General features: G+C 41.7%; 1 protein-coding gene across 1 annotated transcript in view; it reads left to right on the top strand.

The window, feature by feature from the left end:
• The window catches only part of GNB4 (G protein subunit beta 4), a 26,640-nt gene extending 784 nt beyond the window's left edge, over positions 1-25,856 (top strand). Inside the window, exons 2-10 of the mRNA XM_021397290.1 lie at positions 14,251-14,349; positions 15,115-15,153; positions 15,894-16,000; positions 16,850-16,913; positions 17,656-17,818; positions 18,008-18,074; positions 18,182-18,383; positions 19,588-19,804; positions 20,983-25,856. Coding sequence (XP_021252965.1) covers positions 14,293-14,349; positions 15,115-15,153; positions 15,894-16,000; positions 16,850-16,913; positions 17,656-17,818; positions 18,008-18,074; positions 18,182-18,383; positions 19,588-19,804; positions 20,983-21,089 — 1,023 coding nt within the window. The 5' untranslated portion in view covers positions 14,251-14,292 and the 3' untranslated portion in view covers positions 21,090-25,856. The remainder of the gene's footprint in view (positions 1-14,250; positions 14,350-15,114; positions 15,154-15,893; positions 16,001-16,849; positions 16,914-17,655; positions 17,819-18,007; positions 18,075-18,181; positions 18,384-19,587; positions 19,805-20,982) is intronic.

The following is a 26,118-nucleotide window of genomic DNA, read 5'->3' as shown; positions in this document are numbered from 1 at the left end:
TGAGGGCCGGGGGTGGGCGCAGAGCCCCAGACCCGCAGCGCCGTCGCACCCCGCTGGCGGGGCAGGGCGGGGCCGTCTGCGGAGCGGCGCTCGGAGAGGTTCGGGGTCGGGAGGGCACCGCGTCCCTAGAGCCGCCCGCTCCGCCTCGGGGACCCGAGGGGCGGTGTGGGGGTGGCGGGGAGGCGCCTTCTGTCCGGAAGCCGTCCCGGGCTGCGCGGCTCGGCCCCCGCGGCGGCACGGAGCGGGGCGGCCCGGCTGGGCTGAGGGAGCGCGCCGCTGCAGCAACAGGCAGCTCCCAGGCTGCTTATCTGCCGGGGGAATGCGGGCAGAGTTCTCTCTCTCTGTCTCTCTCCTTTATTTGCGTTCCTTTTCTCCTGCTGTCTGGCGCTTGTTTGGGTTTTTTTCCTACCGGCGCTCGTTCGGGTTTGGGCTCTCTGTGAAATCATCGTGGGATAACGGGGCTGAGTTGGGCGTGCACGCGCTGTGTGCGGTGGCAGAGCCCTGTCTGTGGAGGTGCTCCGTCTGTGGGAAAAATGCACCGTCATGAGGTGCTGTGCTGACACGCTTCCGAGGCACAGCATTGGTTTCTGCGTTTAGATTTTTTTATTTAGTTCTTTTTGCAGTATCTCCTTTGTCTTCGTTTGGTGCTGAGGTGGTCGCTTATTTAGCAGCAAAGCTAAATAGAAGTTGAGGAAAAAATTGCTTAGAGTTGAATCTGGTTTTACGTAATAAATTTCTGAACTAATAGAGCAGCAGCTGTTCTCTGAGTACTAGGAAAAGAGGGGAAGAGGTTGGCAGAAGGATCTAGAGAGAAGAGACAGGTAACCAGCACCTAAAAACCACTGGAGAAGGGTTGGGAGAAATGAGAACCGGAGTCTTTTGGATCAGATAGTTTTCTGTATCCTGTGGAGTTCTGTGCTGTAGATCTGTGTTCTAGTCCCTTCACTGAAAAACCTGTGTTCTACTTAGATTCTAGATGAGAGATGGGAGCGATTGTGTGGCACAGAGTGGCAGCTTGGTGGTAGCTGGGGTCTTGCTATGCAGCTGTCAGCGTGGGGTCGGGCTGGTGCCCAGGGCTTCCTTTCCTCACCTGCAGCGTTACCTCAGGAGGGTTTGGAGTGCCTGCCAGAATGCCTTGTGCTTCACTGAGGTAGATAGGGGACCCAGGAGTATCAGTATTCGTTGCAGGGAGTGGCTGTTGGGGGATGTGGTGGGGATACCCAGGGGTGCAAGTGTGCAGTGGAAACTTAACCCTGCACTCTGACTCCTGGTAGAAATACTGGGAGTGTTGTAGAAGATGGGCACTAATCCGACAGTCGCTTGCCAGGTACCGCAGGTGGAACTGTTAGTTAAAACTGGGGGAACTCTGAAGTAATGTTAATAATAACGGTACCGACAAATCAAAAATCAAGCAACCAGATGTGGAAAAACCCTTAAAATTCTAAAAGTCTCCTAATGAGATGGGAATCTTCAGCTTTTTTTTTCTGCAGTGCTTGTGGGAACGCAAGATAACTTCATCACAGCTATCATACACAAAAATCACAAGACAGGCTGATTTTATCTTGAAGGAAGAGGGCTAGGAAAAAGAGGGAGATTTTATACATAAAAAAACTTTAATGTTACAGAGATGTCTTTTTTTGTATAATGTGTATTGATGTTGAAGTGATACAGCGAATAGTGGGCGCTCTCTTGTTAAGCCCTTTCCCAAGTGCTTGAGAAGTTGCTCTCAGCTGACTGCTCAGGTCATATAAATCTTATGCGGAAGACAGCTGGCTATGTATCTGTTATATTTATGTGGGCTAATGAAAGTTTCAATTATGCCTTAATGTTCCTCAGCTGAGTACTCGTATATCTAGTGTTTAATTTGTCCACGTATTTTCTTTTTCAAACAATTTCTAAAGAAAAGCCTGGGGTTCAAAGGCAACGTGAGAAAAACTTGCAAAATATTTTTGAATACAGTGTGCATAGTTCTTTCCTAGAACGTCAGGCAACCTTTAAAATGCTACGGAATTTATGAATATAAGATCTTGAAGGTAAAATAAGAAATAAAAACAAAACAAAAAAACCCAATGCAGTGTGTTGTAAATCATTCTCAGTTACTGTTTTCTATGTCGCAGTCATAAATTAAGACTGCCTTGCTAAAGACAGGTTTGTTTGATGTATTGTTTCTAATCTCAGGAGTCACTTTAGAAAATCTCATCAGAGCAGTAAGAAATTCAAAATCCCTGAGCCTTGCCATGCAGCTCTTGCTCCTGGTATGTAAATGCTTATGGGCAATGATAATGGTGTGATCGTTTTTTTTAATACTGTCAAAAATATAAATCCACAGATTAATGTGATTTCTGAGTGCCTTGAACTTGCCTTTTAGAAAGTATGGGCAATATTGCTAACCCAAATTTTTCTCCCCTTTGATTGGATGCAGAGCTGTCACTTCATCTTCTGAAGTGTGACGTTAAATTTGTTATTGTTGTGTTCTTGTATTAAACTTCTGTATTTTGTAATCCAGTGTTTTGTAATAGAATTTATGTGAAAGATGCTGAACAGAGCTAAAGCAAACAGTCGTGAAAAGCATGAATGTATGCTGTTCTCTTAAGGTTATGGTTTAATTATCTGAAAGAGCTTCATAGAGCTTTCTAGATAACAAGAGGCACTGCTGTACAAAGCTGCAGCTTTTAAAATAATAATAAAAAAATCTGCAGCTTAGGATTGCACTGTTAAGCTCAGCAATGTGCGGACAGTGAGGTGTTTGATATTTGAAGAGAGCTTGAAATGAAAGACCAAGAGGTGAACTTCTCATGTTTTGAATGGACCTCAGCTTGGATGCCACCTATGATACCTGATGTTCTGATTCGTATGAATTGCTATGGTTAGCGTGGGGAATACTATCAAGATGAATGAGAACTGACCTGAAGGTTTAATTTAAAAAAAATATATATATGTATAGTTAGCCATAGTTGTGTCAGTAAAGACAGTTTCACTTCCTTTAAGATGTTTCAACTTCCCAAAGTGTGCCAAATGCTGACATACAGCAAATCCAGTTCTGATTCAGTTACTCTTAAGTCTTGCAGTCTGCTGCCTTGTGAAAGGACTTCATCTGGGAAGGAGATTGAGAAGTACCCAATGGTAACATATTAGTTGATTTGAAGGTAGAATAGGTTTGCCAGTTTCCAGAAGCTGTAGTTTTCCCCTCCTTGTTATGTTGGATCTCAGACAAATATTAATCATATGGACCTTCAACATAAGCCAGGTCTTTGAGTCATGCTGAATGCTGCTGTTTAGAAACGCTGTTAAAAGAGCTGAGTAATGGTAAGATTTAAATTACATTTGTATGATTTTCATCTTTACATGAGGAGGGGAACATCATCATCAGTCCTAGTACTGAATGTGTTTCTCATATGAGGTTGATGGTCTTGGAGCTACTCTTTGTGTCTGGCTTGGCATCTTTGGGAAGAATACCTAACCTCATCGCTACCTGCTCTGGGGACTCTGGGCACACCGGATTTGTTTTCTAGTGCAAGAAGCTCAAATGGTGAGCGCCTCAGCTCACTGCTTGGTGCCAGTGAGATTGCATTTGCTGCATTACTGCCCTGAAGAGCCAGAATTGCCATGTACACATTGGAGGTTGTACCTTGAGGCAGTTTGTGCTGGGATACTCATTTTGAAACCAACTGGCAAAAAATCCTGGAATTTGTTCCTTTTGGGAATGCCGTGTGAGTCATGGCAAGACTTTTGGAGGCCTCTCAGCATTTGGATGTCGTGATGCCCAGAAGCGAGAGCTGTGCTCCCCTGCCCCATCTGCACTGCTTGTAGACGTGGGCAGAGCTCCTCAGCAGGTTGAGGATAACCTGATGGCCAACCCAACGGGAATCAAACCTTTGAATAGCTTTTCTGCTGCCCTCTATTGTTTTTCTTCTCTACTGCACTAATTAATTCTAATACAAGTGATTTGTGACATTTTCTGTTTGGATCAAAATTGAAATGCTGTTTTTGATGGATTTGCCCACCTCTAGAGTCTTGCATTAAAACTGAAGATGCTTATTTAAATCATATAATACTGTTAAAACACATTTAGTGTTTAAAGTGGATTTAACTGAAATAAATCATGTTTGACGTGAGTCTCTTTCCGATGGCCCTTTGTCATGACTGATGGCATTATGTGATTGTTGATGTTAGCCAATTTTATCCTTCATTTAGAAAAGGAAGTCTTCTTCCTTCAGATTCTTGATTTCAATTGAGGTTAGTTGTTAGTGAGCTGAAATAAAAGACTGCACAGAGAGGTGCTACACTTGTCAAACTCTCATTTAGCACACTAAATTTAGGGCCGTACTGTGCATCTAGTGACTTTGATCAGTTTGGGTGATTTGACTTAAAGTGCAATATGGTGTCTGAGTACTAAACATGCAACTATGGTGCTATAGGTTTTAAGTAGGGTTATTCTAAAAAGCTTCTGTTACTTCCCCCTCCCCCCAAAAAAAAGAAAATTGGAAAAAAAAAATACAAAATAGGCTTAAGCAAATGTATTTATCTCATGTATTAAAGCGTAAATTGGAGTCCCTTCCTTTACACATGCATTGGGGTAGTGGGAAGGAAAGGAAGCAGAAATGCTGATCAAGTCTTGTAGCGCTCTCAGCACTAGGTACATTAAGCAACATTGTGAAAAATGGCAGGACCGAGTTTGCAGAAAGGCATTAGGTCTGTGTGGTATAGACCATGTGTCCAACATACTGGATTTATGCTGTTGTTGCCCTCTTTTTTGTGTGTTTTAATAATAAATAAAAGAAGTATTGTTACTCATGCATTAGATATGTCATGTATTTTACATGCAGCCCGAGACAATTCCTCTTTGCTCAGGGCAGCTCAGGCAAGCCAGTAGGTTGAACACCCATGCACTGTGAAGGAGCTGTGATGTCAGTACTATTTTACTTGCATTGCAGAGGTAGGAGGGGGAGTTGGGTGCCCCTAACAGTGTTGGGTGAGAAGGCTGGGATGCACGTGGAAGTGCTACTGCATTTTATAGGGGATTAGATTCATTTAAGTACCTCTCGTGACAGACACCTGTGGGGCAAGAACCTTTTAGTCTTTTAGTGGCATGGATACAAAGTGGCTAAATAAAAAAAAAAAAAACAATCAATCTGAAGCATGCCGAATGTGTGGCCAGCAAGTAAAGCTAGTGTTACGAGCGCTACAAACACAATCTCAATCTCTAAGGTATGCAACAGAGAAAGGGAAACTCTTTCATCTAAAAAGCAGCCCAAAAGAGGGAGCTGGATTATTTTTAGTACGGTACAAGTCCAAGTAAATGCACCTCTATAACTGTGTCAGCTCTTCAGTGCTGCTCCCAAGATGTTGATAGGAAGCACCTACTTGGGTAGGTGAGGTAGCTGGGGGCAGGAAGTCCTTTGGAACCTTTTTTTTCATCTATTATGTCTTGTTACAAATGCTGAGAGGCATCAAAAGTAAAATGTACTTTAAAAAGAGGTGAAAGAAAGAAAGGAGAACTGACTTCTGCCAGTGGTGTTAATTCAGAAGCTTGAGCAATTTGCTGTTCTCAGTCTCCACAGTAACGTCGCAGCCCTGGTTTGCGGACTTTCCTAGTGACCCCGTCAAAAGGACGGACAAAGTGCTGAGGTCCTCAGCAAACGGTTCAGTTGCTTGGGGGTTGCACTGGCACTGCTAACATTTGCCTTTTCATCGAGTCAAATAACATTTTGCTTTGCGCTCAGCTTCTGGAGCTGGGAATTTAAGATCATTGAGCTATTTCTACTCATCTTTCAGCCACAAGTGCTGAAGAAAACTCAAAAATGGTAGCGTGTGTGTCCCAAGCTCTAAAGCAAAGATCTAGAAGAATGATGTCTGCTTCTCGGTGAGGGCTAGAACCCGGGACAGTGTACTTGGTTGGGTTGTTGTTGACCCAGCTCGCTTTGAGATGTGCTGGGAGTGTCGATGAAAGCAGGAGTTTCAGGGGGGTGGGCAGATAACCTCCAGCACTGTGAGTCCCTGGGCTCTCCGGTGGCTGCATGCTTGGCAAATACATCTTGTCTGTAGCTGTTGGCTTTGTCTCCGCAGGAGAATCCTGCTATTTATAGCCTAATGAATGTCATGCCTTCATAGAAAAATTCTCTCTCTTTCTCTCTTGTAATTAAAATAAATAAATAAAAGTGTGTCACTTCTGGAATGTTTTTTTTCTGGTGGGAGTGTTGTACTTCCTTCCTTCCTTTTTTTTTTTTTTTTCCTTCCACCCTCTTCTTTTGAAAAATTCATCTAGGACTGCTTTCCTTCCAACACCCAGTTAGGTAATTTCTAACTTTTGGCAACTGAACTCTATCTGTTAATGTTACCTAAATATATCTGTTCTTTTTTCCTTGCATTTTGGGATATGATCTCTAAAAATACGTTTAGATTTTAAGTCATCATAACAGCGTGAAGTGGAATGAGTTGCAAGCTCAATTTACAACTTCCTGTTAGTATAATGCCAGCTTTATCTAGATGGGTTTTTATCTTTTCTAAAAGCTTTCTGCTAGATACAATCAGTATGTTAAAAATATTCTTTCTAGAAAGACAGAGGCTACTTTGAGAACACGGTGATTGTGAAGATTGTATCGCTGCTGCTGAGCTTACTGCTGTAGCAGAGCATCTTCCTGAAATGTTCATCGTAGTTTGTTTGAAAAGGGGCAATACTGCACGAGGAACATCAAAAGCAGTTCCCAACAGGATAAATATCTGAAACTGCATTTCATCAGAAGGGGTACCTGAAGTAGCTATACAGTCTCTGAGCTCTTAATCCCTTACGTGCGTTAGTAAGGGGGAAGACTGGAGCTTGAACAGGGTTTTCATTTTCCAGTATGGTTATATATATTTATATTCATATATAAAAAAAACTACTAGAGTAGCCTGAACTCTAAACTGGGAGACAGCTTATTTTTTGTGGCTTATAATTGCAAATTATTGTCCAGAAATGTACTGTGAACCATAAGCAAAATTAAAATTGGATGTGAGGGCAATAGCTTTATCCGACATTTGGGTAATCAGTATAAAAAACAAATGCTTATATTCCCTTGTTTTCTTATGAAGGAGTACAGCTGTATGCTGAATGTTACAGCTGCATAATTGTGTGAGCTGCATAATGCCTCGCTGTAGCTTTGGTACCAAGGGAGCGTGTGTGTAGGGCTGAATGGTGAGGAGGAGGGAAGGGTGCAGAAGACTATGTATAGATCAAATGCAGATTTTTTTTTCCCAAGCTGATGGATACATCTGAAAGGAAGCAATGTGTATGTGTAGCTGGTACTGCTGGGTTTTCTGCTCCTGAAGCGTGTGAGAACACTCTACTCTTGAGATCTGTCAGCCAGAAATTATTTCAGTCAAGAGTACAGTCATCTGCGTGGATCAAGGCTCTTTCCCTGCAGACACTATTAGTTTCTCTAAATGTCTATCTTCACCAACTTTGAGCCTAATATTTTCTGTGTACTTACTGCCCGTTATGTGTACTGTGCAGTCTGCTCATGGTTAGAGAACAGGAGGCTGCTGAAGTAGTGCTTTGTGCATGTAGGAACCAGAGGAGATCTTACGTGTGTATCATTGCTTGACTCTACAAAATGAAAGGGACTGTGCCACTTCAGTCAGTATCAATGCACCAGCCCCTTAAACAGATCTCAAATCAAGCTTGTAGAGGTGGACTTTAATACAGGTCACTTCAAAATGACTTTGAATTGTCCCTCTTTGCTGTGAAAAGTGTCCAGGGCAAGTTGGTAGAATAGCTTCTGGGGATAGGTGAGTGTTTGAAGAGGCAGCTAAAGTAATATTTTGGCTCGCTGGTCTGTGTGCGCCCACCTGTCTTTTCAAGGAGAAAACTAGACTGGAACCATCCCTGTCTTGTTACTTTAGCTTCACTAAGGTCTTTCTTGCTGCCACTTACGCATTTTGAATTGCAAAACCAATGACAGTTCATTCAGCAGTGGAACGTCCTGTGATCACTGAACAAAGTTTTCAATGGCAATCATGTTGTCTTTTGTGACAACAAGAGTAACTTGAATTTCACTTGAAGTTCTGGTTGCAAGGAGTGTGATTTAAAAAAAAAAAAAAAAAAAAAAGAAATAAAAATCTTTGCTTTTATGCTGGAATATTTTGACCTGGAAATGAGCAAAATTAACATAAGATGCAAGAATGTTACTTGTAGAAAAATCACTCTTTTGGACTGTGAAATATTCATGACATTTAAAAATTCCTTCTTCCTGTGTTTTTTCAGTCTTTTGCTTAACACTGAATTTCTTGTTTTTCTGGAATCTAGTGTGTGTTGGCAAAGACGAGCAAGGGGTTTTGATATGTTTTACAAATGTACTTGGCTTAGACTTTTAGATGGATTTTAGGAATAAACTCATGCCTCTGAGCTTACGACACTGATCTAATAAACTGTCAGCTTACTGCGTGTGTAAGACTACAAGCCTACAGTCACCGGTAACTATTCATTTCGCTGTAGCCTTCAACCTGTTTCCTTTGACTGTTTTGTGACTGCTGTTAACAACCTCAGTATCTGTCAGTCTGTTTGTCTTCCTCGGAGACCACAATCAAACCAGCGATCGAATGCGGAGACGAATGCAGCGAGCTGCTAGAATCCACCACTGCACGCGTTGGCTTTCTCACGTGCAGGCTGTGCACGTGTGGTGCAGGCCGTGCTGCTAAAATGGCACTGGTTGACATCCAGCAGCACTTCGAGGTGCGCGCTCACTGCTGCTTCCTCTGCCCTCCCCACATTCTTGAAAAAACACTGAGGGTTGTTGCTTGCAGTGCTGGAGTCCGAAGGTGAGCTTTCCTGTACATCTTTGTGAAACGCAAGTTACCTCTGCTGATACATCCAAGCGGTTACTGCAGAAAGTAGAAGCTCTTTTTTTTGTGCCGGGCTTTATTTCAAAGTTCTCTTAAAATCCCAAGCTATCCGTATGCGTGCAATAGAAGGTCCTTGTATTCTTTATGATGGGTAGGAGGGCAGGGTGTTTCAGCAGAGGAAGGAAAGCAGCAGCACTGACCTGGCCCTGTTTGTGCCACGCGGCTGCATGCTGCAGTTGGCACCCCGAGAGGTGAGGCTGTTTTCATGTCCCACCGAGTGCTTGCTTGCTCGTGGGTCTCTTGTCACATGTGCCTTCCAGATGTACATGAAACGTTGAGCACGTACATTCAACAGTTCCTTAAAATTTAGTATGTTATCTGTTAGAGAAATGGGTGTTGAACTAAGTTCTGCTAGTGCCATTCCTCTTAGAGGCGTTGGTTGATTATTTCCTGTTTTTGTACCAAAGCTATAATGGAGATGTATCGCTTTAAAACGCTTCCAAAATGTGCAGAAGTGCAACAATAGTGGTGACCTCAGAGAACAAGGTCACACCCAGGCCCGTTTCCTGTTTTGTTCTTGGGGAAACCGGGGCCTGTGAAATGCTGGAGAGCCTGGGGTTACGTGTGTGTGCTCTGAAACCCGGACAGCTGCTTGCCCGTGGTACAAAACAGAATTGTGAAAACAAGGTCTTACAGAACAATTCAGTTACGATTTCTAACCTTATTTTTTAAATGCTAATGATTTTTTTTTTAAATTAATCATTGTTCTGCTCCTTTCTGAAAAGTCTGTGGTGTTTCTCCCCAACCAGAGTAAAATGGCACCTTTTAAAAGTATGTTTTAAAGCTACAAAAGGGAAGGAGGTGCACTGGGGAGGTTTGGAAAAGAGAAATAGGTAGAGTACACACTGGCATGATTGCATATCTTATGTACTGTTACTTCAAATTATGCCTGCTTGGATTTAAGTGTATTTATTTTACTGATACAAAAGCTCCTTGGAAAACTGAGTATCAGATGGGTGGAAAGCATGCGTGCTCTTCTTCGTTCATGGCTTTGAGGAGACATAAATGAATGAGCTGAGCTGCCTAGGTCTCAAATAGTGTTGCTAGATGAGGAAATATTCTATAGAATGCTTCTTTGGCATGTCCCAGATATACAAACTATTGCTCTGCTCTCAGCTTTGGAGAGAGAATCCCACTGTCTGCCACTGCTGAGCAGCATGCTGTGCATAGGCTGTCAGCAGCAGCAGGGTGCAGGCGGGTACCTGTAACTGCACAAGTGACTTCAGCGTGTGGAAGTTCACTGAAGCCTGGATTTGTGTGTTACCAATATAACTCACTTGAGAGAGAGCTGCAGTTATTTCTTGGTGCTGTTTTCCTATATTTAGCGGAGTGTTATAGTTAGCATTCCTTATGTTTAGCCACCTGTGTGATCACTAGCGGGGATGATCACATGGAAGCTGTGTGAAGCCTCCTGCCTTGCTTTCTTCTGCTGTGTATTTATTGCATGTGAGATCTTCAGCATATGCATTGAAAAACAGAGAACTGATATGTGCAGCTGAGCACTTGAGTTCTGAAGGACTATTTTTTTGGTGCAGAGTACAGTTATTGCTTGAACGATCCTTTACTTGGTAGCTTTTTAAACTCCAGGCAGTCAGACTGTTCTTTTTTTGAGTCTCCTCAGTCGAGTTATATCTGATACAAAAATAGCAGTGCTTTGTTGTGGGGAGGGGCGTATTTACACTCCTCTGCTCATTTTTTTTTTTTTCCCCTGTCTGTATGGTGATTTTACATGGGAACAAGCTAAATGAAGACATTTTTTAAAGAAACCAAATTACTTACGATCCTCATTTGTAAACTGTAATCTTCTCTGGACAGAAATAGCTCTGCTTTGCAGCACCAAAGGCTCCTATCACTCGGTGCCCGACTGTTCAGCAACCTGCCAAGTGTCAGCCCCTTCCAGAGCTGCGTCGCGCTCTGCCCCTGAGTCAGCAGTGTGTGTCCAGGAGTGTGGGGTTCCCCCTGGCACGCACAGCTCCCCTGGCCCCGCTCGAGCTGTGCTTACTTGCTGCTCTGGGCAGCTCCTGCCTGCGGGCAGTCCCAATACACCGCGTCCTCGGGTGTGTTCGGAAGGAGTTTTGCAGAGAAAAAGACGGCCTTTGAGTCAACGTGCTACAGAGAAAGTACTTTCAGGATGAGAACTTTGGGTAATTTGCCTCTACCTGCCAATAGAATGAAGAACTAAGCCATTAGCAAATGGCATGGCTGCTGAGTCAGGAACAGGATGAGGGATCATTTGTCTCTGGAGCGCTCAGGCTTGCTGGTGGCTTTCGTGACACAGGATGTGCTGTGTAATTGTCATTAACTATTTTGCCTCGGGAGGTGGCGATTTATTTTGGCATTGCTAAATTCACCGATCCATTTTCTCCAAGGAAGTAGGCAGGGAGCGGAGCTGAGCCTGCAGGGACAGAGCTGTTGGGAGGGCAGAGCCGCGCCGCGGGGCTGTGCGATGGCAGCTCCTCACTGCTCCCGTTATTGCCGGCACTGATGGGAAGCGTGTGGTGTCCTCGGCCCCGTTTCCTGACTGCTTGGATGTGTTGCAGTGGTACACCCCCTGGCTAGCAGCATTATTAAAAAGTTCCTCCACTTCCTGTTGGTTGTCCCCACCAGGCCTCTTTGCTGCAGCAGATACCGTTCATAGTACAGCGTGCACGTTGGGAATTGCACTGGAAGAAAAGCGTCTGGCTTCATCTGATTTGGGTAATGGTCTGCACATGCAGCTGCATCTCAACTGTGGCTTCATCTCTTTTTCTCACTTTTACCACATCACCGTAGAATCAGAAGCATCGAAGTCGGAGATTCGTACCTGTGTGCCAGTTCCTGCTTAGCTGTGCTGATTCTGGCAGCAGCCGCGTGTTCACGTGGTGGTTTGCCAGCAGCTCGGAAGCAGCACTGCTGAGTTAGTGCACATCTGGGAAAGGATCCGTGAGAGCTTCCTCCTCGCCCACTCCATTTCCCCAATTTCCTGTGGGCAACTCAAAATAGCGTTTAAAAAAAAAAAAAAAGAAAAATCCCAAGTGGAAGCATCTTTCTCACAGTTCTGCTAAGTTTTTCATGGTGGATGACCGTTAGAGCATACGTGCTGTCACGGTGCGATCTGCAGGCAGCCAGCCCAGCAAAGAGCTCCGGATGCGCTTCAGTCTGATGGTTACACTCTGCACTCAGTTTGTTTGCTGTAGTACCCCTGTGCTTATCTATAGCTTAAGAGCTTCTCAGAATTTGATGTTCAGCTGCTGCGAACTGTGAAAGAACTTTAAACTGGTTTTTCTGAGCTTTCAGTTAATCTGGGTGCCGTGGCGATGCTGACTTGGAGACTGCTGTATTCGGTGAGGTATAGATTGACCTCAAACCACTGCAACATCCCTGCTGAGCAGTAACACCAATGGCCTTGCGCATTTCAGGATGCACTGACACTGCTAGGGCTTCTCAACTAAAAGGAATTTTTTATTGTTTTTTGTTTGTTTGTTAAAGGAAAGGTTGGAAAAGGCATTGTCCTTCAATTGGCTTAGGGATTGATTCCAGGGATGGGTGAGTGGGAGAGCTTCTGAAGTTGGGTTGTGTCCATGCGCTGCCACGTACAGCCGTAACGCTGTTTGAGCTGTTCAGCTGCTGCTGCAGCATCATACAGAAGTGGCATTAGCGATGAACAGTGCTGATACTAATGACATTATGAAGTCATTAACACTGGCTTCATGGCTGAAGTGCAGGGTGATTGTCAGTGGTCTGTGAGCTCCAGTTTTCTCATACACTCACTATGTTACCTGTTGATAAAAAGATGTCCTGTCTTTACCAAGTTGTGGCCATTGTTTTGACTGTGGTACCTTTTTGTGGGTTCTAGAGCAAAAAAGGGAAAACATTTTAAAAAGGAAAACGTGACACCGTTGGATCTAACTGTAGGACTGTATTTCATAGAGGTACAGTATTGCTATCAGCTGTATTAAAGTTGTAATTGAACTTCAGAAACAATAGAGGCATTTGATTAGCAAGTACGCTAACGTGATTACACGTTTTAAAAATTGAATTTTGAAATTGGACATGCATATGGATTACATCTATCTTATGCCTGCAGTGTACTAAGCAACATTAAAATACTCTGGCTTCTGGAAGAGGACACCGATGGTAAATAAAGTAGTCTCCTCAAATATTCACATATGGATTATAATGTTGTATAGCTGAAGAGAGTATAAGCTTAATGAAGGGAAGGATATGGGCTTTGTAGTTGGCTTAGGTATAGCTGAAAAGGTTGATTAGACCAAAATCACCACGCTGCTCTTACTGTAGGTTGGATTTGGAGGTGGTCCAATTTGTGTATGGTCATGGATTTGTTCTGAAAAAGATTTCGCAGTGCTATCTGTGGAAAGCAGGGAGGTTCAGATGAAAAACAGAAGTTAAAAAAGGAATAGATTAACAAAGAAGTACTTTTCTTTTACTGTAGCAGGAAGTGTCATAGCTCTCAGACACTTATTTGAACTGTTAGGAAGTCCGGGGTGGTTGTTGTGTTACTGAGTTACCTGGAAGGAAAACCTTTCACTGAAGGAGATGATTGAAGTCTGCACATGTGAATAGACTCTTGTGTCACTTGGTTGCATAGCAGTAGGGGGATAAGGGGGAGAATTGATCTGAGGAAACTGTTACACAGGCTGAAAAATGTTACATGTAAAATCTGTTTTAACTTTATTTTTAAATATGTATAAAAAAACTACCCTGAAAGAGTGCTTGCACGTGGCCTCGCTGCTTTTTCGAACAGTTGCTTTGTGTCCTTGCTCAGATGAGAACTGCTCTGGGTTGCCGTGGGCTGTACCAGTCTGATGATGCTTTTATAGATGTTTCTTTATTATCCCTTGTCACCATGTAGGTGCTTTTTAAATGAAAACAACATTGTGACATTGCCAAGAAAATATAGGAAAAGTTGTAGAAAACATCTTCAAGCCATAATCTAGGATTTGAGGTTTTCACCTTTGATTAAAATGAAAACTGTGTTGTGTGTTGTGTGCAAAGATGCTCGATCACAGTACTGTTGAGCTTAAAGGTTTTTCAGTAAGCTCTTCAGTCTCTGCTCTCTGTTGCCATCTTGGGGTGAGGACTGACATTCTTGGAGGTTGCTGGGTGGATGAGAAGCGCGATGCTACGAATGCATTCAGTAATGTTTTTTAAAGTACCATGTTGTTGGTTTTTTTTCTGTTTTTATATTCAAAATACACTTCATTTAACTGCGTTTTTTGCATCATAATTGAGGAGTAGAAATAACTTCGGTTTTGCCAGGGTTATTAGGCAGTGTACTAAAGGAGTACCTATCTGGAGCTTCCTTAAAAGTAGAACAAATATAGATGTGTAGTGATACTGAAACTTATTTCTCCTCCTTCTTATTGGCAGGTTTTCTTCACCAGTGGAGTGTGAAATAGAAACTGAAGCAAGATGAGTGAGCTGGAACAGTTACGGCAGGAGGCAGAGCAGCTGCGAAATCAGATCAGAGTAAGAATTGCTAATTCCTTATTTTTCATGATGAAGTTCCTCCTTCTAAAGGAGTAAAATATCAAGGTCGTATCTATTACCAGGCAAATCTTTGCCTGCAACTCAGCCAATCATATGGCAAGTATTAGGCAGGTGTTGCCAATATCTCCCTTCAAGAAAAGTTGTTTTTTTTAGTTAAGGTCATGTTCAGAAATCATTTTAGTTTGAACACCTTCAACTGTTTCAGCTAAACTAAACAATTAACCTTGTTTAAAGTCCAGTGTATTTCTGCCTGTGGATGAAGTGAGTCCTGCGTGCCAGGGGATTTGCTGCTCTGGTATTTTAAACCCCTCCTGATTGCAGACATCAACATTTTATAAATATTTCTACAGTTCAGACACTTTAAAAATAAGTTGAGATGACTTAATCCACTCTGAAGCTTGCTTTCTGGGAGGAAGGCTTTAAAGGGTGGTCAAAGTAAACACACTCTGAAAATTGTTAAAGTTGTATATCAAACAACTCTCGAGCAAGATCTTAAAGAATTTTAAGATCCTAGTCTGAATGTATTAATTCAGTTCCAAAATGTATAAGTAAATGCTTCTGTTCATTCTCTCAAAGATGATGTTGTCATTAGCACACAGAACGCTTCCTTGGGTAGAGGGGCATGCAGATTAATGGTAAAGGGAGGCCATCCACCTGTGTTAAGTCCCACTTCCTCTCCTGCTCCTCAGCTTTGATGCTCAGTGTTGCATTTTGGATTCAAATTATTCTGTTCTTTTGTTACAGGATGCAAGGAAAGCATGTAGTGACACAACTCTTGCTCAGGTATGGTCCTGATTCTGTGCATAGCCTGTTCCTTCATATTTAAACAAACCCTGCGGTTTATGACTGTAACATGGACCTGTTTAGTAACTGAAAGAATAGCAGAACAAGCATTTGGAAATGTGCTGTGAACTTATATAATTACTTTGGAATTGCAGGTGAATTAAATGAAGCAGTTAGACAATTATTTTTTTTACCTTCATACCTATTTAAATGAACAGCTACACCAAAAAATCCCCCCCAAAAATAAAAATAAAAAAAATCTACCATCTTAGTACGTCCTGATTCCAACTTACCCTCTCAATAGAATGTGTCAATTGTACTTACTCTATTTAGAAGGATTTGGGTAAGTGTCTTTTAGCTGTGTTTTGGGAACAAAAATACTTGGCATTTAGATTTTGCCATGCTTGAGAAAGTAACAGTGCAGTAAATATTAGAGGATTTTCTTCCCTTGGTTTTAATAGAGGACTTTGAGATTTGATAATCTGAAGTAGTCTCAGTATTATAATGTGATACCTTCAGAAGCATTGTAAAGATCCAGTTATAGTAATTATGATGTTATTCTTTTGTAAAACTTTTTTCCCCAGTGTTGCACGGTTTTTACACCGACATCCCTTTTTTCTTTTCTATTGCATGCCGAGATAGCTTTTTTTTTTTTTAAATCTAAGTTCAAATGTATTTAGTAATCACGTATATTAAAAATAGTCCTCAGTATCTCAAGGGTTTGTTATGTTTATTTTTAGATCACAACAAGTCTGGACTCAGTGGGTCGGATTCAAATGCGAACAAGGCGTACGCTTAGAGGTCACTTAGCCAAAATTTATGCTATGCACTGGGGATCTGACTCGAGGTTTGTACAATTGGTCTTTAAACCTGCAACTTGAGGCTTAGAAATAAGGTTGTCAGCATCATCAAGTTTTGGGAGGCACGTGATGCAGTCTTGGTGCCTTCAAAGGGAGACCGTGGACCATGAGTAGGATTTTCATTTTTTAGCTATAGTTTGTCTTTGTAAACCCAGTGAGGACTGTGTAGTAATAAGAGAGAAGCACCGAGTGAAAGGAGGGGTACTTTTTACTACCACAGCCATTTTGCCTCTTTCTTCTTTTGTTTTAACAAAGTTCTTAGACTCTATTTAAGCAGAAGGGTTTGTGGTGAGGTGTACTGCTAGAATGATGGGCGTTATATTTTCCAAGGTTTTGAGTAATTATGTAACTTCTGTGATAACAGTTTTAAGACTTTTTTAAGAGCAAACTTTATTTCATTGAAAAAGGATCTTTATGTGTATTACAAGGGAAAGCTGCAAGGCTTCTAGGAGAGAGTTCTGTCATTCTGCCTGAGAGCAACTGATGGTCAAATGTTCATAGAGCCTTGTGTTCTCTTCTCTCTTGTGTGGGTTTCTTTTCCTCTAAGTTTCTTGTTTATTTTTTGTGTAACAATAGTTTAAAAAAACACAAGCTGCAGTAGAGAGAGTTGATGAAATGTGTGTTGTTTTTTGTCCATTGTTAATCGTGAGCCCCTTTGGATGCAGAGACTTCTGTGATGTAACATGTAGTTCTTTGCAGATTTTCCAACAAATGCTGCACTTAAAATGGCAATAGTGAAAGTCTTTGAGTCACTTGGTAATCGTGCATGATGTATGTCCATTTAGAGGGTTTTTTTTGTTTTATATTAACATGTTTATCTCTGTGCTTGTATTTAGGCTACTAGTCAGTGCTTCACAAGATGGAAAATTAATTATCTGGGATAGTTATACAACAAATAAGGTATTTATAATCTGTATCACTAATTCATACATAATTTGTGTGTTTGCAAGTCAAAAAAGAAATGAATCAGTTAGACATTTCTTTTTAACCTTCATGCCTAGCTGTTTAGTAGAGAGATACTGTAGGCTGCGTTTCAAAAGTAATAGTTCTTGGTAATACATAATGCCTTTAGTTGGCTAATGCAGTAGCTTTTAGCCGTTTTTATCTGCCTCTATGATGATGTTTCTTTAACCGATTTTGGCTTTAAATTGTAGAAATATACAACCTCAGAATTTAATGCTTTGGTCATGAGGTCAGATGGGGTGGGGGTGGAGAAGAAGCTGTTACAGGAGGAAGGCTTATGCAGAGTGTGAGGCGGTGATTCGTTGCTGTCATCTGTCCAATTTCCATGGGTACAGTCATCCCTTTTTGTAACCTGTCGTTCAGGAACAGAAGAACTGTACAAAGAAATCTCAACAGAACAAACAAATGCTGTAGATGTTTAAGTTTAGAATAGCTTTCCTATTAAATAATGCTGTACAGGAGTTCTGTGTGTACGCTCAGGAGGCATAGTGGTATTTTTCATCCTGGTACGTGTATGAACGTAGGTTGCAATACGTTCTAAAAAAGAATACCAAAATTTATGATGTACAGTCTGCTCGGTGTGTTTAATCTGCTGTAATTCAAGAATTGTTACGAATGACTGCATTAAACATGAAAGCAAAGGGGTGATGTAGCACTGATGAGCTCTGTCTTTCTGAAGATGCATGCCATTCCTCTGAGATCCTCCTGGGTGATGACTTGTGCGTACGCGCCGTCTGGCAACTACGTGGCCTGTGGTGGATTGGACAACATCTGCTCCATATACAACTTAAAAACCAGAGAGGGCAACGTGAGAGTGAGCCGAGAGTTGCCAGGGCACACAGGTCAGCCATATGCTTGCGTCAGCTTCAGTTTTCTGGTTTTTGTGTTTTATCGCATCAAATGAAACAGTCTCGCTTTGAGGTGTACAGTGAACTGTGAAATAGTTTTGTTGGCTTTAATAACTACTCTTGGATTATCACCTTCAGTTTCAACTCTCGCATCTGAAATCCTCTTAACTGTTTTGTTTTTAGGGTATTTGTCCTGTTGTCGCTTTTTAGATGACAACCAAATTGTCACTAGCTCAGGAGACACCACTTGGTAAGTTTTTTCTATTACTTTTTTTTTTTTTTTTTGCCCTGTACCTCAATTTTAAATAAAACTTAAGCCTTAAGTAACCAACTACAACGCTGTCACTTTTTCTGCAGCGCTCTGTGGGATATTGAAACTGGTCAGCAGACCACCACATTCACTGGACATACTGGTGATGTAATGAGTCTCTCTCTAAGTCCAGACATGAGGACTTTTGTTTCGGGTGCCTGCGATGCCTCCTCAAAGCTCTGGGATATTCGAGATGGAATGTGCAGGCAGTCGTTCACAGGGCACGTGTCAGATATTAACGCCGTTTGTGTAAGTGATCGTGTGTATTTCTGCACGGCAAGGAAGGGGGAGGATGACAGCAATAGCTGCATGAATTTAGCTCGTAGTCTGTTGAGTTACTTTGATTTAAAATCGATGACTTAGGGTGGAGACTGTTAAATTATGTATAGTGAAGATTGTCTAATAACCTATGATGTCGTTTATAACTGAATTATTACTGTTATCTGTGGTGCACTGAAGTGTTTTTGGAACAGTTTCAGCTATGTTCTTGTTCAGCCACTGAGACCGTACTTTTTTAAGAAGCAAAGAACAGAGGATGGGAACTTTTTGCAGTGTGACAAAGCGCTAAAACTGAAATAGTAGATAAATCTGATACGCCGAGAGGGAGCAGAACAGCCGAGCATCCTCATCTTAATGCTTTTTGTTAAATAAAAGCATATCTGGTATTTTCTATTGAAAAAAGCTGGAAATACGCTGGAAGGCAGAGTTAAAATCAGCGCTTATGTTGAACGTTCATCCTCGGAATAATTTTGTAATATTTATAAACTGGATTATATTTCTTCTCTGTCATAATAACACTATGTTCTGATCTGCAAGATACAAGCCCTGATAAATAGGGAATGAAATCTAAGCTGCATCTGTTTTTGATAAACACGAAAAATGATTAAGGCTGAGAAAATACCAAAAGCATGACCTGTAGAAAAACGCAGTTCCTATACTTAGACCTGAATCCTGAGATTTGTTGAGCTCTTTTCATTCCAATTTCAGTCAGTATGACTGTTGTAAGACTGACTTTGATTTGGAGCAGATTTTGGCAATTGAATTGCTTGTTTGCAGTCTTCTGTCTTGGCTGAGCCAACCTGGCTGGCCATCTTAAGAGGGAACATAGCGTACTCTTCACATAGGTCTTCCTGGCCCACAGCCAGGGCACAAATAACTATATTTTTCTTCATTTTATGGGAGTTAGTTATATCCCTTATGATGCCTGTTAAACTGCATGCAGGAACTTGTCTGAGGAAAAGTGCGGTCATTCAGGTGTTACCAGTACTATTCTAGAAGTGTTTAATTGCATAGCTGCGCAGTTTGCTAACAAACAGATCTTTTTTTGTTTAATACATCATTCTGCCTTTGCCTGGTCACCCTGACAATATCATCTTGCGATGTTTTTGAAATAATGCATGAGGAACGTGGTTTTTCTGATGTCAAACTCCTGTCTCTCGATTAAAACTTGCAGTTTTTTCCCAACGGACATGCCTTTGCCACTGGATCTGATGATGCCACTTGCCGACTCTTTGACCTGCGTGCAGATCAGGAATTAATGATGTACTCACATGACAATATCATCTGCGGAATCACTTCTGTAGCCTTCTCAAAAAGTGGTCGCCTTTTGCTAGCGGGTTACGATGATTTCAACTGCAATGTGTGGGATACTCTGAAAGGGGAGAGAGCAGGTAAGTGCATGTCACTGCAGTGAGCTGCAGTCATTTCACGAGCAGGAGGTGGATATTGAAAATCTATGCAAAATGCAGGGCCAGTTCATTGTCAGTGCTATTGCTGATGTAACAAACTCTGCTTGCCTCCTTTTAGCACTGTTTTCTCTTGGAATGATATCTTTTCATTTTATTGCAGTTGGTTGTGTCTTCCATTGTTACAGTGCATTGGCTGTCTTCTATCTCTGTACTGAAAGATAGCTCTAAAGGTTAAGGAACAGCCTCCAAAGTTGCATTACCTGTGTGGAAAGTTTATTTTGCTGAAATGTACAGAACTAGGCAATACAGAATGATGCATTTGCATTCTTTCTGGCACCTATCACAAGTAGGAATGCTGCCGGTGACAGAAAAGCTGTGCTCAGATAGAAGTAGTTTACAATAGACTTTTTGATTTGAGGACCTTCCTTGCCTGCTGTTTGGAGGGAGGGGAGGTGAACTGTCTCACTTGGAACAATAGCTTAAAGAACGGGGCTTGGAGCAGTTCTGAACCTCAACTCTGCAACTCAAAATGACAGTGTATCCTTCTCCCTAAGGGATGCGAGCAGAGTAAGTTTTCATAGACTTAGATGTGATACCTTGAGAGAGGAGAGAGCTAAGTGCAAGAAGTGCTACAAGAAAGCAAAAACAATGTGAAGAGGCAAAGGAGTAGAGTGTTGTTTTTCTAATAGTCTGACACGATACATGGGGGATTTTCAATCCTCAGGTTTTGCAAAACTTGAGAAATTTTAAGGTAGTTCTGCATCTGTGGTGTTGTCAAAGACATCACATCTGATTTTGAAATTGACTTGATGGCCAAGATTGTGGATAGCATTTCTGAAAATGTGGGACAAAGCGGTACAGAGCCTGGGAAGGGATGAGGAGACCTGTGGGGTAAAAAGATGGAAGAGTTTAAGAGTAGAGGAAATAAATGGAGGCGGAAGCGTGTGTCTGTGTTTAGGTATTGTTAATAACCTCAGTGTTCTGTTTCCTGATATGGCTGTTGTGATTTATAGTTCCTAAAGGTAAAGAAAAAGGAGGATGCTTAGATCTCGTGTTTCGTTTTTATCGGCCTGTTTGAAGACCTAATTTGGGAGGGCAGAGTAGCAGCTGAAGTCCTTGATGCACCCTGTAAATATTAACGTTCAGTTGTTCTTTTCCAGGTGTCCTTGCTGGCCATGACAACCGTGTCAGCTGTCTAGGTGTTACTGATGATGGCATGGCTGTAGCTACAGGGTCTTGGGACAGTTTTCTCAGAATCTGGAATTAACTGGGAGCCAAACATGTACATTCTCCACTTGAGACCTGGAGAGATCAATGCTGCAGCCTATAGCTGTGAAATAACATTTCTACCTTGTATTTGCAGGTGAAGTTTTTCTATTCACTGATTATTACACAAAAAGGCTTTCTGTAAACTAGAAAAAAATCAAGTGAAGAAATAGGGGAGGGGGGAAGAAATCACTGACTTTTTAAAAGGGGCCAGCACACATAATCATGGTGACCGACAAACTAAGAGCCAGTCTTTTTGTTTTTGATGGTTTGGTTAGATCGTCTTTGAAGGGTTTTTGCTTGTGCTCAGTCTGCTAATCCTGTACTTTTTTTTGTACATAACAGAATATACACATTATAGCAGCCAATCATGTAACATTTGTCTGTATGTAAAGAAATATGTTTGCATTTTTTTAAGGAACTACATTTATAGCTTTGCTTTAACCTGAGGTGTCACTTCTGAGTTTTGTAGTGGATGAACTATATTTGCTGTTTTAAATGTTTTTGTGAATTTACTGTAGATAAAGTGAAGCCAATGGTATGTATGTGTTTTTTATAATGGAAGGCATTTGAATTTTTTTTTTTAAGAGGCCCTGGAGACTCCCAGTTAATACCTACTGCCTTACTCACTCACTTCTTGACCTGCTTGCCTATTTTTAATCATGGGGGTTCTTCCTTAAGCCAGTGGTTCCTGGTTCATCCATTGGCAGTGACAGCCTCCAAACACCAAGGAGTTAATGCCAGGCAGACTTGCATCAACAGAGGAAAAAAAAAGAAAGTCCGGTTCCAGAAGTATCAGCCTCCTTACTGCGGCTTTCCGCATCTGCTATTCCACCCGGCCCTTGGGTATGGAAACCAAGTGACCTGCACTGCTGTTGTCAAGTGGCTGAGGGCTTTTCTTTTTGACAGTTCAGCTCTAAAGGAGATCATTTGGCCCATCACAAACTCTAACAAAGTGATTTGGCGTGATACTCAGTGTGCAGAAAGCTGTGTGTTTGCAAAGCTTGCTCAGTCACCCCAGCAAACAAATTCAAGAGAACTTTGCTTAGAATCTTAAAGATTTAAATGTGCAGTTAATCACCTATAATTCCCCTCCAAACTGGGGGTTTGCCAAAGCATACCACAACCAAAAGTGCTTGTTGTCAGTTACGTGCAGCGTGAATTATGAAAGGAATTGTGTAACTTACAGTGAACCAAATAACCTTACTTACTTGTGTGGCCCCTCAAAACTTTGTGCTATAAAGTCAGTGACTCGCTTGTTCTCCTGTGGTCACAGGTCTGTGCCATAGTGGCTCATTAGATGCTAACTGTTCTGCAGTTCTCACACTGTAAATAGCCATCTCCTCTTCCTGATTTATTCAGATTTTGGTGTCAGCTGCTTATCAGTGACAGGTTCTGATCAAGTGTGGTTGAGTGTAGACAGAGGAAAATCGAGTGACTGATGCCCATCTGAAACTACCCGGGAAGACTGCTTAACTTCTTGGTGCCTGGCAGCGTGCTTGTGCCTGCAGTGGATGTTCCCTTGGGCATCTCAAAGCCTGTGGCGCTTGTAGAAAGGGGAATCAAGTCTATTGGCTTTTCTAAACTGACTTAAATATGTGGGAATTTTAAATTACCAGGTTGGAAGGTAACGTTCATCTGCCCTCAGCTGAAGTCAGGGGCAGTCTGGGTAGCGGTAGGTCAGGTAGCAAATCTAAGTGCCCGGTATTTTGTAATATGCCAAAACAGATTTATGACGTTTGTAATCCTAAATTTCAGAACTTCCAAGCTGTGCCTGTAAACTTGCCATGTCTGAATGGCAAAGGTGCCAAGAGACGTACCAATCACAGTAAATTCACTTTGAAAAAAGAATTAAAGCAGCACATCTTGTGCTACAGAAGTGTACATTTACTAACAGCAGATTGTGGTGTAGGACCAAAATCCCACGATACTGTATGTCACAGGAATTCCTCAGCATTTTGCTTTTCGATCTGTCTGCATTAACAGGACTATTGTGGAATACTTGTTACTCTTTTAAGTGAGCAAGTTGAGATCTCTCAGATTTGGTTCAATTTTTAGTGGTTCCCCTAACTTTTTTTTTTTAACTCACAGCTGCCTTGAGTGAATTGTTCTGAAAATTTGTTACTACAGAATTTTAAGAAAATATTCTTTTTCTAAAAAGTTTTTTTCCATAAAGTGTGTTTTGAACCAATTTCCTAGTCAACACTGTTGCGAAGACAGGTGCCATTTTTACATTCTGGTGTTAAAGCTAGTTTCTACTTGTGGAACTCCAAAAACAATTTTACAAATGTATATAACTTTTCTTAAAAGTTTGGGTAGACTGTAAACATGGTAATGGCTCTCGTACAGGTATTACTGCAAATAATTTCACTATCGTTGGTTGACGAGCAATTGCCTGTTGGATTCAGCTGCCAGTAAGGAATGCCAACTACTTGCCTGTGAGGTTTCCAAAAGCATCATAAAAATATCTGCCTCTTTTTGCTGTTTGGTTAACTGGTTCTTCTAGTGCTGCAGGTCCCGCGGTGGCTCCTTCTGTGTTGGCGCACAAGGAAACGTGGAAGAAGCCTCAGCACAACTGTGGAAACAGTATCTGATGCTTCTTGGGAACTTGTAGAAAGCTTGTGATAGATCCTGCCAAGGTGATGTTTGCTGTTTAATTACTGTCCTGTGTATTATCTAAGACTTTAAAAAAAAAAAAAAAAAGCCTACAGACTTGATGTAATGCATTGTTGCTATTCTATGATGCCAAATAATGAACTTGCACAAGTTTTTCTTTTTTTCCTGGCTATCATTGATGAGCTCCCTGGCTAGAATGGATGTGGTTTAATGGTGAATTGCTCAAACTCCCTCTACTGCGAGGAAGTTAAAAAAACGCCCCTTTGTAGGTTTTACCTAGAAGATGTAATTCCCAGCTTTGCATCTCAAAAAGAATGGTATGTGCCTCTGTGCCTGTGGTTTAAGGTAGGCTCAGGTACACAGCTTGTGCAATTTCTAAATGCTCCATGAGTCAATGTACAGCAGATTTTTGCAGCCCCAGTGGGTAGATCTTAAACTGTAAAAGTTTGTTGCCAAACTGCATTGTTATCTGAATTTCAAGTACCTTGTGTAATTACGGAAAGGTAGTAACTAAGACTTTGCCAAAACCATCGGTGGCAAAGTAACTTGTTCCCAGCCTCTCTTCTAAAGTCCTATTGGCTACAGCTTGGAAAGTGGAACTCTGTGCATTGCATAGCAAGATTGATTTCATTCAGGTACAGTCCTTTTGTCAGCATTTTCCAGCGCTGATTTAACTTGGCGATAGAGGATACTAATCAGCCAAGCACCCAACCTGGGCTTGTTCTTGTGTAGATTCAGACATCTATTTCTTGGTGGGGATGTAGATTGAGACTCTGGAAACCACAAAAGCTTCTAAATGGCATCTTGATATATACTCACTGAGTACTGCAATGTTGGCCTGTTCTCATCTGTCTCCAGACCTTTTTTTCTTCCAAACATCAGCACCATCTGCCTTGCAAAACTGCAGCTGCATGGCAGTATGTGGCAGAACTGATAGGTTTACGCAGTGACCCCGATCTGTGTATCGAAGTGGAACACGGATCCACGGGCTGTTCCCCAGCCTAAGGAGAGGGCCTGACCTGGACTTTCCAAAGCTGAATGGATGTAAGAGCTGGTCCTGGCGTGCTTACTGTTGTGCATGGGTTGGAAATAGTTAACTCTTCAGTTCGTGTCCCACAATGAAGTTCGCGTTACTTTGAGGTAGAATGAAACCATTGTGAAAACATTCCAAGCGTGCTTAGTCTTTCCTCTCTGAGGACACTGTCACCTCCACTAGGTTTAGTGCTGTGCTTTAAGATGTTGGTGAGAATAAGTATTGGCTAATTCAAATAGTTGGTATAAATGGTTGTGTAGCAGAATGACTGATTTTTGAGATAGCATTTCCTGTAAAAGTAATTAAGCATGGGTTGATGGTGCACTTTGTATACAGTAATCTGGCATGCATGCTGGTAAATACTTCCTACACTTCAGAGGCACCACGAGCCTTTTTATCCAATTGCTGGTTATGTAAAATACATGCAGAATGTTAATGCAGTGTTGTTATGGTAAATGTGTGAACAGTGTTACTAATTGATATAACTGATAACAGATTACATGTGCCTGACATTCTTATACCACACAGTATGTTTAGGTTTTAACTAATATGGACTTCGGTGGAATAGTCTTAGATATTTCAAGCCTCTGTTTTACTCACACAATGGTGCTCTATTTGTGTTTTTCTCCTTTTTTTTTTTTTTAAAGAAGAAAAAAAATAAAAGCATCTGAACACTTGTAGTACATATTACATCCAAAGGAGTCCAAAACAAAAATGCTTCTAAACATGCTCGGTTTTAATTTGCCTTTAGTTTCTGGCCTTTCTCATCAGCTCGGTTCCTTTTGTCACTTGTTGCTGACTACTTTGGATAACTGCGGTCATGTTACCAATTATGAAGTGATTCTGCACTGCCTTTGGATCGTGTATGTATACAGAAACAGTCTTAAAGCTTTTATTTAAGCTATTAAAAAAACCAGGGACTTGTGCCATTTGTTCTTTAACAGTGCTGTTGTAAAAAGACTTCCCTGTGAAAAAAAAATCACTTGCTATGAACTCTGTTTATAGCTTTTTTTTTTTCCTCCCCACGATGGATCTTTTCTTTGTATTTGTACAGTGGCTCAGTGAAAGATGTTGCCATGAGTTGATATTGTAACCAATAAACAAGTGCTTTTAACCAGATGGTGCCAGGTGTGGATGCTCCTTTCCAACTCCACCCCCTGCTCCCCTGCCCTGCAGCTGGAGCTCCTTCCCCTGGGCTCCATGGAGGTAGATCAGCAAGAGCAGCACTGCATTCTGTTCTGCTAAACAGCAGAACGCTGTGCAAGTAAGATGCCCTTCTCAACAAATGTTTCAGGAACTGTTAATTCTTTTCTCTAAATGAGCTCAGTGGGGCCTGGTCATGCTGCACTAAAGTGAGCAGGAGGTTAGTTAGCCACCAATC

The sequence above is a fragment of the Numida meleagris genome, chromosome 4 (genome assembly GCF_002078875.1).
Source record: "Numida meleagris isolate 19003 breed g44 Domestic line chromosome 4, NumMel1.0, whole genome shotgun sequence".
Classification (NCBI taxonomy): Eukaryota; Metazoa; Chordata; class Aves; order Galliformes; family Numididae; genus Numida; species Numida meleagris.
This window is presented reverse-complemented; position numbering and strand designations above follow the sequence as displayed.